The 15,338-nt window shown below is 40.3% G+C and overlaps 1 protein-coding gene across 5 annotated transcripts in view; it reads left to right on the top strand.

Moving 5' to 3' along the window:
* Positions 1–15,338, top strand: part of LOC131079117 (uncharacterized) — a 271,457-nt gene that overhangs the window by 39,381 nt on the left and 216,738 nt on the right. For all 5 annotated transcript variants that reach the window (XM_058017007.2, XM_058016999.2, XM_059209757.1 and 2 more), the window contains exon 2: positions 3,406–3,462. In XM_058017007.2, coding sequence (XP_057872990.2) covers positions 3,406–3,462 — 57 coding nt within the window. The remainder of the gene's footprint in view (positions 1–3,405; positions 3,463–15,338) is intronic.

The following is a 15,338-nucleotide window of genomic DNA, read 5'->3' as shown; positions in this document are numbered from 1 at the left end:
ATCCCTGCAGCCAAATGAAGCAGCCGTACATATCGTCACCAAAGGGTTCCGTACATGAGTGTACGGGGGAGATCTGAAACATTAAAAGAAATTAAAATTGCCAAAAACATTCTTTCGTACAAGGTGACGTGTGAGGAACCAAATTGCATAGACCGTACAAGGGCCTAGGAATGTAACGGAATTTGAAAAATATTATGTGTTGTCCCGATAATTAAAAAATTAATTTATGGAGTCTAGGAAAGGGAAGCTAGACTGGAGGAAACAGTTGTAGCAGTTAGAGCCTCTGGAAAAATAACTGCCCAAGAAAGCAAAAATGGCAGAATCCAACAATGCAACCATGGACAAAGGAAAAAGAACATTGTCGTCAGGAGTGAGGGTTGCAAGCGGGATGGATATAGGCAAAATTGGGAAAGGGAAGACAGTGCCGACAAAGGTCACAACAGATACCATCACCTTCAAAGGGTTGAGCGACACTGTGTGTAGAACGTGGTGGTTGGAGACTCCAGACAATCACCCCATCAAGGATTCCCTTCGGCATGCACGAGTGCATTGGGCAATCCAAATGCCCGTGTTTGCCATTTGAGATTTTGAGTCATGTCTCAGGATGATAATTACCGCGTATGATAGAAACGCTAGGGAATCTGTATTTACCTACCAGCAAAGTACAATAACGGTGTCAGTTACAGCGGAAGCATTTACCAGAGTGTTCGGCATTCTTGGCGAGGGCAAGAAAGTTGACAAAAACGCCACGAAGATGTCAGCAGAACGAAGGCAGAAACTCCTATAGCTAGCGTGCCGTGATGATTTGACAGCAAAGGAATGGGAAATACTGAATGCACCGAAGGGACGAGGGTTAAAAAATTCTCACATTGTGCTAGGCGAATGGCAATGTCTGCTCAATGTGACGAAGAGTAGACTCACAGGGGCTAGCCGAGCCTCCGACACAGCTGTACCCATGATATCTTTGATGAACGGGTTAAGGAATGGTAGTGTATGATTGGGCGTCTCTACTGTCGGATAGGATTCATGACTTCCTCACGCTGAAACATAAAGCCTTCTATATGCCCTTTCATGCCATTGGACTTTTCCTAGAGGTCGTTCGAACATAGGTACCCTCAAAATGACATGTGTGGAAGCCGCAGAACCGGGTGGACCCTTCATGGCCACCTATCTTTTATTGGACTCACCTAGATACCTTCACAGGTAGTGGGGATGTCCAACCTAGTAGGAAGTGACGGCGACAATAGGTGGTGGCTTTAGAGAGTGAGCCAGAGTCGGCAGAAGAGGAGAGCAGCGCAGGGGAAGAGTCAGCAGATACCTCTTCCAACAGCAGTGGAGACAATGATGCCTTTTGTTTGGCTAGTCGAGGAGAAGTGGGAAGGAGTCCTGGAGAGGAGACGTTGGATAGTGCTGGTGGCGGTACACGCCCGGAAGGTGTCATGGGTACACCTTTGAGTGGTACGAGTACGGTTGGAGTAGCACCATTGAGGGGGGTCAGACCTTCGAGAGAGGTGAAAACGGGACGACTTATTTTCGCTCCAGCCTTGCTGCACGTGGACGGTGAAATGACTCCACTCCCTACTTCGGGGATGACCATTGAAGCCATACCAGTGCTAGGATTCGAGCAATTGCGACCTCCACCCACGCAGACACCCTTTAGTGTCGCCCCACCAAGACATGGAGTTCTTGCTAGTCAAGAGCCTGCTACAGAGAAAGGGGTCGAGTTGGAGAGTGTGCTTGCGAGTAAGGAGCCCGCTATAGAGAAAGGGGTTGAGTTGGAGAGTACGGTCCACGCATGGGATGCATGGTTGGACCGCTACCAGGCGACCCCCATGGCACCGGTTGGATCTCGACCTCCTTCACCACAACCACTGGTGTCGCTAGAGATCGTGGATTTAGAGGAGGGGAGTTCTCACCAGCAACAAGAGTCAGCAATGGATGTCTTCCAAGATAAGGTGCTTGGAGAGGACTATAGGGCTGTTGAGCCCAACCAGCAGATAGTATCCTTTATGCAGGGTGAGTCAGGTGCGGTGGAGCAGTTCGTGGCAGAGATGAAGGCCGGTGCATAGAGGATGGTTGCCTTGGCAGATGTGGAGGCCAGGGCATGGCGGATGGCGGCTTCAAGTCAAGAACTGGCTCTTGGACAAACTGCAGTGGAGAATCTGCTTGTATTTGCCACAGGGGGATGTGCAGAGGAGTTTGCCAGGTGTTTTGATTCCAAGGGATGGCTTACAGTAGAGACGCCTGCCATGATGGAGGAGTGGAGGCGCAAGGCGCCGACTGGTGAGAGTGGGACATACTTGTTGCGATAGGTGGAGCAGGCATTCCGAGATGGCTACTATGAGCTCCGACGTGCACAACATTTGGCATCTGGGGCGGAGGCAGAGCGGGTGGCAGCCATTACAGCTCGGGAGGAGCTAGCCACTCGGCTGTAGACTATTGAGGAGGAGCTCCGACAACAGAGGGCTCGGGTGATGGCATTGGAGGAGGAGTTGGTCCAGGCAAAGGCGGAATTGGCACAGGAGGTGGCTACGCGGGTCATAGAGGCTTGCCTCACTTTAGTTTTGGAGGAGTTGGACAAGAAACATAAGGAAGTCATGGAGGTGGTGTTCATGGTGAAGACTTCGCGAGACCGACACTTGTTACTTGAGTAGGACCTCCAGTATAGAACACAACGGGTTCGCCAGTTGAGAGAGTAGCTGGCTGCATCTGCATCGACCCCTCCTCCTGCACCTTCTTCAGGGACGCTTTCTCGTCCCCCAGCTCCTTGATTTCTTTTTTGTAGTGGTTGTCATTGTGGTATCACCATTTTGTTGTGTGTCGTCCGGAGACGACTCTCTTTTTTTGGGGGGGATGATGTTGTTAGGAAAATTAGGATTTGTTAGTAAATGTTTAGGGGTTGGCGGTTGGTTAATGGTTGCTGACGGTTGGCACCGGCAGTAGGTCGACACCCCGTGTATATATATCCGTGTACCCCAATCTCTGGATATGATTATGCTGTTGTGTAATACTGATGTCATTCTGAAGATACATTGTATTGTTGGCATTAATGAATGCACAGTTCTGAGCTGTCTACATTTCGTGAATATATGTACTATTATGTTTTGCTTGCATTCTGTGATGTTCTGAAACATACCCTTCGGGGCAAAACATCTACTGTTTTTTTTTTGTTCAAACCATCAGAATTTTCACAGCTCTGAGCATTCTCATAAATGAAAAATATATTTTAATATGACTTGGATAGCATTTAAACAGTAAGTGATTGACTTTACTGAATCTATTTGATTTACTGAGCATACTGTGTCTTTCATGGAATAATGATCCTTGCTTCAGTTTATACTAAATGCTTGTTTAGAAATTTTCTTTTTCTGCTCAATGACTCTCATATGGCTGTGCTCACTGCAGGTTTGATATGGAATTAAACAAAGATGTTGCCATTAAAGTTATTGATTTGGAAGAAGCGTAAGTAACTAGAGTATATGCAGCATTTGATTTTTTCTTTCGATTTTGTATTTTATTTGGTAAATATGAAGTGAAGGTGACATTAAATACAAACATTTTGTATTGGAACCTGTTATGCTTTAATGTTCCTAAGCTAATTCTGCTGGGTATAAACTAGAGGAATATGTGAATAATATTAAGCAAAAAGTTCTGGGGATGTATACTAGATGAAGTACCGAGAAAGGATCTAGAACTCAGTGCATGTAAGCTGTCTCATCATGTGAAACACGGTGTTTATGATTTTTAATCAGGAATGCATTTGTGTCTAAGACTGGGAACTGTATGTTATAGAGTGATAAATTTTTTTCCCATGCCCAGAAGTTTAGAGTTCAGTCAAATTAGAAAACAATATGGCCTTGCCAGTAAGGAGTGTTTCTTTTTGAAAAAAATCATTCATCTCCTGTTTTGTTGCCAGTGTTAGGGTTAGGAATCACTTAAGTTAATTTATGTAACTGTTTGTGGCGGTCTATACTGAAATGCATTTTGGTTGTCAACAACCTTTAGACAGATCCCATGTAATAGATGCTCGTGAATACATGATTAGTCATATTCAACACCTATAGGGACTATTACAAGTATGTTTGCTATTGTTCAATCTATAAGAATTATCTTTTGATATTTTGAAAGGTGATTATGAAAAAACAATCACTTGTAATGGTTTTCTGTGTAAGTGGAGAAGTCATTGCAAATCAGTTCAAGTCTAATAGTTTTCTGTGTAAGTGGAGAAGTCATTGCAAACCAGTTCAAGTCCAATGGTTTTCTGTGTAAGTGGAGAATTAATTGCAAATCGGTTCAATCACTTGAATGGACCTTTATTATGCATAAAGTTTTTAATTTTGATTGCTTGCAATTGTAAAACCATAATGTGTATTCCTTCAAAGTAGTGTCTGAACCTTATTGTATATGAACAATATATAATTTTATATGCTTCTAGGTGTACAATTACACAATCTCTCCATTCAACTCATGTTCCTATTTCGTCAAGTTTGTTTATTTGGAGATCACTCTGAGTACTGTGGGTGGTATAAATGGTGTATTCAATAGTTTATTTCATGGTGTCTTTCATATATACTTAGGGAATTTAATTACAAAGACATCAATATCCTGGCAATTAAAATCGATACCAAACTCCTTTGATATCTTTATAATTTTTCATTATGTCTTCTCCACACAGAAAACCATTAGACTTGAACTGGTTTGCAATGACTTCTCCAGTTACACAGAAAACCAATACATGTCTTGTTTAAATGTTCTGCAAATTCTTAAATTTGATCTTTCCATATTTCTTGATATTTCGCTAGCCAGTCCATAGGTAGTCGTATAGTACCAAGTCATCTTGAGCAATATTTAGCATACAGATAAGAAAAAATAGGCATTGCAAAGAAATTGAAAAATATATACATCACTTGGAGTGGTGAGATGAAGATAAAATATCGATAAGCATATGTAGGAGAAAAATCCTAACATAACCTTAAAATGCAGCAAAAAGAAATAATGGTATGCCCCTAGTATACACAAGAGATTTACATTGGTTATTCGGGAAAAACCTAATGAAACAACATTGCTTTTTGTATCTACTCGACAGTTCACAATGGAATAATGTATTTCGTATTAATTCTTGTTCCTAATCTACATGTGAACATTAATAGGCACATCAACGTAGGAGAAAATAAAGCAGTACTACAATACAATGGGTTCAAAACCATGGGCCCAAGAAACCACCCATACAGGACGCTGGGTATAAAAGACTGGATTGTGATGGATGTACAGTCTATAAGGGGTGTAAAACATGCAAAGTATACAATAAATATCTAATCATCTCTTACTTGTTGAATAATTTGTGTAAGGGGCCACCTATACTTTAAATTAGTTGCTTAGGGCAACTATGCCTATTACTTTTGTGCACCTAGAAAACATCTTCATACAAGCAGATTTTGTCAATGAGTCACCAACATTCTCCAAGGTAACAACTTTCTCCAACAACATGTTTCGCCTTAGTTATTCTTGCAATGCTGGTCCATTTAAGCTTAGTTAATCTTGCGGTGTTGGTCCATTTAACTTTCTATAACTAAGCTACATAACGTAAACCGCAAAACAATTGAATATGAAAGCAAGAAAATTTGTGACCAACTTTTTTGACAAGTATGATATAAAGTAGTAATAAAAATCTAAGTACAAATGCCACTTATTTATAAGGTTTACAAAACATTGCACGGAAAAGAATAGAAATGCCTAACTAGAAATTCTAATCCAATAATAGTTTGGTGGTACACAAAGCAAGCTCAAAGTACAATAATGTCCGATAAAATACAATATAAAATAAGAAATAACTTTATGATGATAAGTATCTTTGAAATAAATCTTTAGATGATGACATAAAATATCACATCTTTGGAAGTAAGAGATCTAAAAATAGAGGAGTCTTCAAAAAGCACATTTGACCATAAATAGAGGCCACTAAAAATAGCTACTTAGCAACCCCACCCGATAGTCTTGGTGCAAAAGTTGTTGATGTTATTGTAGCTTCGGTAGTAATCCTTAGCCGACTACGATCAAATATGTAATTAGCCTTTCGGCTTCACATATTTGTATGGGCCGTTTAATATAATCACTTTGTTAATAAAGTATATTATTATTAAGCGGGTCGACTTGGAAAGTCCGCCACCCTTGAGGAAAGACATGTGGGTTTGAATAGAGCCGACCCATTGGTGAAGAGTCACCCACATATGGGTATAAACAAGATCGGTTCCCTCTCTACAACTATTTGAAGGAGAACACACAACAATGTGATAACACATAGCAGACTGAATTTAGGAAAGATGTGCTCGGGGGTGACGATAGAGTTTATCGTGTATGGTTGGGAGGGCAACACTGTGTCATTGCCTGTGGTTAATCGAGCACACTGCAATCAACATGGTATCAGAGTGGGTGATGGAGACCTATGAAGGACTGGTTAAAGGCTGCGTCAGAGAAGTTGAAGAGCCTTGTGAATCTCAGTGAGCAGACTTAAGTGGATAGAGAACAAGGCGGTTCCTTTTGATCGACATATGAGAACTAGATTGGGAAGTTTTTTTCTTTTGGTGGCGGGTCATAGTATAATGGGTTCGACCTTGTTTATGGTTTTGTAGTTCAATTAATAGTCACATCGTTGTTCACGTATTTAACTTCTGTGACTGGCGGCTCGTGGTTTTTGTCGACATTATCTTTTGTGTACATTGATCAGATTGATCATTCTTCAGTTGAGTTAGATCATTATACATAAGGTTGACCGAGTGGAGAATCTTCAAAGTTGATGCACCTTTATACCCGTCGACCTCTTCTGTATTCAGCGTTTTGACATTTCCTCACCATGGCATCAACTATTCTATCATGAGCTTCGCTTTACTACTTCGCGATATCTCTTTGTTTGCAGCGTCATCTGCGGGCTCATCCACATATATTTGTTGGTGAGGCTATCTTCTGAAGTTCGTAATTTGGATAGTGCATTGGGCACATATTGGCATAGTTCTATCTAGATCGGGGCTCATCATTTGATAGGGTTATTTCATTCTGGCACATTAGTCTCATTGTCTTCAATTACAACGAAAGTTCAAGGGAGGCAGCAAGATCTCAATCTGGCATAAATCTGATGGATTGTCTATGTATCGAATCACTTAGCGGGTTTTTGTGATTGGCAGTTCCATCTATTGGATTGGGCATTAAGGTTGATCTTTAATGTTGTTTGGCGCTAGCGCCACAACATTGGAAACACTACTCATATATTTGCCAGTCAGAGAGCGATATGAGAAGCAATGACCTTACTGTAGACCAAACCAGTTCGATGTTCTCTTTCCATAGCATGTACAGGTTTGCAGAGAAGGGTCTTCATTTGAATGCATGACTGGGAAGATTATTGAGGTAGATCAATGCCACATTGGTGCTGTTGACTGTCTTGTGCGTGGCATATGGGCTCAATATCTCACAGATCCTGGTTATGTCATATGAAGACAACAACTAAAAGAATGTATATCAAAGAGGTGCATCGTTTGAGATATGCTCTACATATTGAGGACTTCCACTGTCTAGCTATTATGAGATTTGAATCTTCAAGTGCAAAGAATCAGGAAAGAACAATTGCTGGATTGCGAGGAACATTAATAAATAAAGAGATAAGTATTTTATGCTTGTATCCCTGTTTTATTAATGCTATTGGGATAGTGAATCTTGTATCCTTCTAGCATTGGTATTTCTCTTTGGGATAGTTTAGTTCTATGAACTATTTGTAATCTCTCTCTAAAGTGCTTCTAGGACGGTTCAGGGAAAGAAGAGCTTGATACATCCTGTGAGGAAGTCACGTAGGCCGAAGAATGGAGATTGGAGACACAACATTGGTGGCACATAACTGGAGACATCTCTCTACGAGGAAGAACCTATTCAGTTTGTCATTGTGATCAGTTTCTTCATAGAAGAGGAATTAACATTTAGAGGGAGTCTGATAAACTATTAGAGGCAACCTTGGACAAGGAGGTCAAGAGGTTGGAGCTTCAGTTGGAGTTACATCATTATGAAGGTTTGTGTTAATGCATTCTTCTATGTGAGGGAGAAGTTTGAGGTGCAAGCCCTTGTTAATGCATTCTTCTTTGTGAAGGAGAAGTTTAAGGTGCAAGCCCTTGTTAATGCATTCTTCTCTGTGAGAGAAGTTTGAGGTGAAAGCCCTTGTTCCACCCTTTGGGAGTAGCCATGGTGGATCCACCCTCTGGGAGTAGCTATGGTGGATGTCATGTGAGAGACTCCATGACTTAGCACTTGTGTTTATTCATCCTCTGGGAGTAGCCATGGTGAACGTCATGATGAGATGATGACATCACTTTGAGGATTCCGTGATGGGCACTTGTGTTCATTTGCATTTCCATTCATGGGAGTAGCCATGATGGACCCACCCTCTGGGAGTAGCCATGGTGGTTGTGTTCATTTGTATTTCCATTCATGGGAGTAGCCATGATGGACCCACCCTCTAGGAGTAGCCATGGTGGATGTCACTACTTGACTAAGATATCGAGAAGGATTCCTCCCTAGCTAAGAGGGAGTGCTGATGTTATTGTAGCTTCGGTAGTAATCCTTAGCCGACTATGACCAAATATGTAATTAGTCTTTTGGCTTTACATATTTGTATGGGCTGTTTAATATAATCACTTTGTTAATAAAGTATATTATTATTAAGTGGGCCAACTTGGAAAGTCTGCCACGCTTGAGGAAAGATGTGGGTTTGAATAGAGCCGACCCATTGGTGAAGAGTCACCCACATATGGGTATAAACAAGATCAGTTCCCTCTACAATTATTTGAAGGAGAACACACAACAGTGTGATAACACATAACAAACTGAATTTAGGAAAGATGTTCTCGGGGGTGATGATAGAGTTTATCGTCTATGGTTGGGAGGGCAACGCTGTGTCATTGTCTGTGGTTAATCAAGTACACTGCAATCAATAGAAGTAACATCATGGATATTTTGAAGAAACTCATTAACTTTGAATTCATCAGCTACAACCATTGAATACATCCGCAAAATCTGCATCCAAGTGCATATCTAACCTCTAAAATTGATGCGTCTAATTTTGTTGTTTCTTCTTTACCTTTTTGGCTTTGTATAGTGATTTTTTCCAACTCATACATGTTGCTAACATGTTAAGATTTTCCAAATATTTTTCATTAATTGCTAAAATCCACCATGTAACTCAGCCAGATTTGTTGTCACGCCATCTATTGATGTGTTTTTAGGCACCTCTAACATAGAAAAAAATACCAAAGTATTTTACCCTCTTGAACAAAATCACCTCAAATGCTAAATATTTGATCAACTAAGACGATTCCAAGGTTTCTAATATCAGTTCTTGATGTGTGGGCAAGTCAATGGCGAATGTGATTTTGCTGTTTACACAGAGGGACTTACACAATTGTTTTTAAAGACTTAAACTTATCGTGAATGGAAGTAGGTTTGCCAATGATTTTCAAATGACATGATTTTGCAATATGAGCTCTTGATCTACTTCTAACAAAGGTTTTCAAATAAAATGCAAAGGAGGAAGGGTTTAGAAGTTCTATTCTAATCCTATGCTAAACCTAGAATGCAAAAGATGGTGAATGACTCAATGAAATTAAACTAGGATAGGTATTGTCATCAAAGAACAACTCCACACAAGCTTAGTGCAATCATCTAAGGTAATTAATAGATGTTCAAATGCATACTAACAACACTAACACCATCAATTCAATGCATATTAATGAGCAAGCACAAATTGAAGTTAAGTTCAAATTTGATTCCAATTGACCACACAAGGCAATTTCACAATCAGCAAATAGCTAGTGGTATGGATAAACGTTTCATATAAATTCAATCAAAATTTCTTTCATTCACTACAAATACCTAAAACAAATTTTCTAAACTAAATTTGGAGGTAAGAGAACCACACAATGCTTCAAAATCTCAATAAAATCACCAAGTTTCTATAATCAAATTCAAATCAGCAGCATATAGGCGACAATTCTCAAAAATCTCTCTTTTACAAATGAGAGGAATGGGGTTTATAGAGTCTCAAACTGGAAATGAATGGCCAAGATTCATTTAGAATCAAGGGCAGAGATCATGCCAATATTGCCCTAATTAGGGTTTACATCAAAAGTGGAATAAAAAAAGGAGGTTCAATGGGATGACACCTAGTCATCAAGCAAGGAATCTTCTAGAAGATTTCGACCTGCATCCTTCTCTCTAGTTGCATACTCGACGAATCTAGCCAAGACCGAGTTTAGTTCCTCCATTGTAACATTTGGTATAGCTTCTTGCTGCAAATCAATCACATCTAAGGCATATGAACAAGCATCGAAAATGCTTTCCCAATCTTGCATAAGCTTCTGCAAGTTGTTGATGTGAATCATGAGAGAAACCAAATCGTTCAATTGATTCTTCCTTATGGATTTCGACTGTTTGAAGTAAATAAATTTCATTTTCTCCTTCAACTCTTCCAAATTCAAAGTACTGGAAGTGTGGACATCTTGTCCCGATAATTCTTCAATTGACGTGAGGATCTTTGATTGTATTTCTTGGATTGATCCTTCCATCTCCGTGCACTCCTTCTTCGCGCGATCAAACACAAACTTCCTCATGGCCAACGAACAATACCATCCATGGAAATCATATACACTACCTTCCTAAACAACTCCCTCCTGGATCAATGTGGAAGTAGGAATCCGCCTCAACACCTTGAGGCGAGGAATAGTCTTTTCTTGCACTGGTTGGAACTCCTCCCATACTCCCTCCAAGTATTGCATTCTGAATAAGAGCATCGTTGTCTTGTCATATGCTTGGACGAACTGAGATAGGAAATCATTCGCTTGCTTTGAAACATCTTCTATCGATTTACCAACCTCTTGGTATGTATTCCTCATTACCTCATGATCAATAGGTGATCCATGAGCAATAGCAATAGGCGAAACAAAGGTAGGATCCTCGTGCCATAGGGGATTCAATCCTTCAATATACTCCTCGAGTCTCTTGTTCTCAATCTCTAACAACTCTTTCTTCTCTTCAAATTTGTTCAATTGCGCCTCAATTACCTTAGCGGTATCATTTAGCTCTTGAAACTCTTGTTGCTTCGTAGTAGGTCCAAGGTCAATAGTAGTAACCTAATAATCCATAGGAGTGATCACATCTCTAGTCTTATCAATTGTTGCGACAACCACTTGTGCAATGTCTACTCCTGTATCATCTCTAGCAATTTTTAGAGAACTTCTTCGCCTTCTTCTCTCTTTAAACTTACCAATCTGGGCTAGGAAGTCATCAATATCTTTAGCCGGCTACGCCTCTATGACTTTCTTCTTCTCCATGCTACTTAGCAACCAATTGAGAATTGTAGAAAAATCCATCCCATCTTTGAGTTGTTGATCCTCATCAAGTCCTCTCAACGCTGAAATGACTTCATCCTCTGTTCCTTTCTTATTCAAATCCACCACATCATTGCCCAAATGGACCTCAAGCTGAATTGTAGGAGATCCTGGCTGCTGTTCTTCATCTTCTTGTGGTGCGGATTGTGTTGATGCATGTTCGTCTTGATCATTCTTCGATAGGATTTCCGTGTGGGAACCTTGCTCGGACTCATTGTTCTTCTCTGTCACATCGTTTTCCTTCATGAAAGAGGAACTCATGGTAGATTGAGGAGTGTTAGACTTATGCTTCTTGTGCCTTGATTCCTGACTAACAATCTCCTTGCCTTTCGTTTATGATCCTCCAGGCATACCTTTCCTTCTTTTAGGAGCCTGACTCTCCTCATCATTATGTGTCCTTACATTGCTTATTGTCCTTTCATCATCATTGAGAGAGGACTCCTCACTTCTCCTACTCATAGGTTAGGGTGATCTTTTGTTTTCTCAACTCATTAATCTGCTTGTCCACCCATTCTCTGGAGCAATCACTTGCTTTCCTCATCAAAATACTCAAATCTACCAACTCAGGCCGCGACCAATTAGGTGATGGAATAGGCTTGTCCTTCTACTTCGCATATTGCGGATGAATATGATTCCCATCATCCTTCACTTGATTTGGAATAGAGAAGAAGTTACACTTCCTCATGAAGTCCCCTGACATCCGAGACCATATCTTCCTTCTAACTCCGAGCTCATCAGTAAGATTAGCCAAATAATCCTCGATGTCAATCCCGTGTGTAAACTTTCCTCCCTTAGCCATTGAGATTCTTTGAAATGGATCAAATCGATCTCTGGCTCTATAAACTCCAAGATGAAAGAACTCTACGGTGGGGCATGTCTCCATCATCTTCCCAAGCATAATAGGAAAAGCAATCCCTTGCCTGTGCTTCCGCTTGTGGATGCAATTAAACTCGGAGAGCTGTCTCACTACCTCAAGTAACACCGTCTTGTCTGTCGGATACCTAGGAAGCTTTTATGGTTCGGAAGTGAATCCCTGAATCCTTAGGTATTTGAAGGTAGGAAATGGAATATACCATGAACCATACTTCTCAACTAGTGACATTGACTCCTTGGATAATCATTTATGCATCCTGTCTTGCAGCAACCGCATGATGTACATGGTGAAAGCGTTGTTCACCCGTCTATATTGTTCTATCTCATGCAGGTGGAGTTGCGGATAACACTTATACACCTTGTATTGTCCAGGCCTGTTTTCAACTTCGCCCTTGCATATCAATCCTTTGTAAACAATTTGCCTTGCTAGCATGTAGACTAGGTAGGAAGTCATGTAGAAAGTCCCCATTCTTTCCAAACCCCTCAACTCAATGTCTAGGTTGTCACTTATAATCTTCGCCTAGTTGATCATCACCATTCCATTTGATAACTCCTCAATGAAGTAGAACATCCACGTTTCAAATAGAGACCCTTGAGGTGCTCCCATGACTCTATTGAGTAGAAATATCAAGTCACTATACTCTTCTTTAAAATCCGAACATAGGAGTTTCTTGGCTAACTTGGAGTGGTGACGTCTTGTCTCAAGGACCCACTTGTTATTGATAAGTGTCAAACATGACTCCGATCTCTTTTCAAACATAGCTTGGATGTCCTCCTTGGTTCTCTCTTGCATGTCTTGATATCTAGGGATTCCAAATGCCTCCCCAATTGACTCTTCGGCTAGGTATGCAAGCACCAAGCCCTTAGGTGTTTTGATCATTCGGGTTTGTGGATCGTAGTGCCTTGCACACTCAACCATAAGCTCGTTGCATTGTATAGATGGTGGAAAACCAATTGTGTGGTAAATTCCAATCTTCATGATATTAACCGCCAAAGGAGATGGTAGTTGATTCTTTGTTCCATACATTCTTTGCTTCATCCTCTTTCTATCTAGGTACTCCATGTTTGTAACTCCAATTTTCTTCCACCTGGAAGATATCTGCAACTCCGGATAGTATTGTACATTATTGAATTGAGTCTACCTCACAGCTATCCCCGCCTTAGACATGGTACCTGTACGAAGCTGGAAGTCAATAACCTTGTAAAATAACTTAAAGTGATTAATTTTCAGAAGTGCTCTATGTTCTGATTTCGAACAATTTTCATGTTTAAAATTAGAAATTTAACATTTCATAACATAATTTCTGAAAAATAATGGAAATTTGGATCATAATGTGGGCATTTCGCCCTCTAAATTCCTGAGTTTTAGACTAAAAATGAATCTGATTTTGATACCTAAGTCTGAAAACTCCTCTCAATACTCAGAAAATAAAGTGATTTGATGTCCAAAATACCATCTCAGGTCTGATTTTCTGAGTATGAGGTCTGAAAACACCTCTGCAACTTGTGTTTTAATGGTTGGAGACCCTCTCAATCATGGCGCACCTCATATACTTGATGCGATTTGCCAAAATAAACTGAAAATCACCATGTCTTGTCTGAATCAATGGCTGGAATCAATGTTTGTGTCTCGGAAGGTGGCGGGAGACAATGTTTAAGTCTGGTAATGGTGTCGTTGACCAGCAATGGTGTCTTCTGTACTATTGCAAACCTCCTCAACAATGGCGAACTTGGTGCCTTAGGCACAAAATCGCCCTTCCCAGCAATGGAAAACCTCAATCTTCTTCCTCTTCCAGCTCTTGGCTCTAAGTCAGTCACTTAATGATATAACAATGTTGCTGGTATGGGTCTTTTATTCACTTTTTCACCTTAACCTTTCACCACACACGCATGTGGGATAAAAATGTGCTGCCACATAGGAAAAATTGATATGCATTGGGATATTAAAATCTAACTTTAATCTTCACTTTGTTTATCCACCGAATGCAATGGTGGAAAATCGATTTCGATTAGGACTGATTTGTCTCCAAAATTTCATCATTAAATTTCATTTCAAGCCCTTGGTGGAAAATCGTGGGTCATTGGGACTCAAAATTTGCAATTAAATTCGTCCCATCTTGATAATTCTGCCTTAGGTGGAAATTCGATCCTCATCTAGACTCATAAATTCAATCAAATCATCACATATTAGCCTCAAGTGGAAATCCACCCTTCATTGTGACTCATTTTCCCATTAAAATCTCATCAAAACTTAGCATAATACTGTAGAACCCTAACCTGCTACTGAGAGGGGTGGGGGGAGGTGAATCAGCAGTAGACTTAACACTTTAATAATCTTTAATCCAAAAACTTTAATCAACTTCAAACTGAATTTTGAAAGATGTAGCAACCGAAACCGAAAGTGATGCAACTACAAGAACACAAAACACAAGATTTTACATGGAAACCCAATTTGGGAAAACCACGGTGAGAAACGCTGCTAGGATCTACTGTCCTAATCTAGCCTCACAATTGAAATGCTGTACAAACTTTTAGGGAACCAACCCAAGGTATCACCAAATCCCTTCTCTATTGAGCACCAACTCAAGCAACTAAGAGCACCGATGTTTACCGCTACGACTAATAATTCAAATATAGGAAATAATAATGTACATGACAATGCATACTAGGCACAACAGTAAAATATATCTTTATTTGTACATGTAATAATTACAGTGAAGAAGACCAGAGATGGTCGGCCAAGGATTACAATTGACCCGACTATACCGTACTACCTTCCTTGGCAATACTCGACATATTTAAAGGACCCGACGGTTGCCGAGAGGTACACAACCGTCAACCAACTGACACATAACTATCCGAGAGTGACAACCCATGTAATACAATCAATTAATACATTGTCGGATAACAAATATTATCAAACATAATAATAGGCAATTTATGCTGATTACATCATCCCCCCCAAAAGAAAAAGTTGTCTTTCAGACGACAAGTCAAGTAATATTTGGAAAGACTAATGACAAGAGTGTAGGCAATGACTTGTAC

The sequence above is a fragment of the Cryptomeria japonica genome, chromosome 8 (assembly GCF_030272615.1).
Source record: "Cryptomeria japonica chromosome 8, Sugi_1.0, whole genome shotgun sequence".
In the NCBI taxonomy this organism is placed as follows: domain Eukaryota; kingdom Viridiplantae; phylum Streptophyta; class Pinopsida; order Cupressales; family Cupressaceae; genus Cryptomeria; species Cryptomeria japonica.
This window is presented reverse-complemented; position numbering and strand designations above follow the sequence as displayed.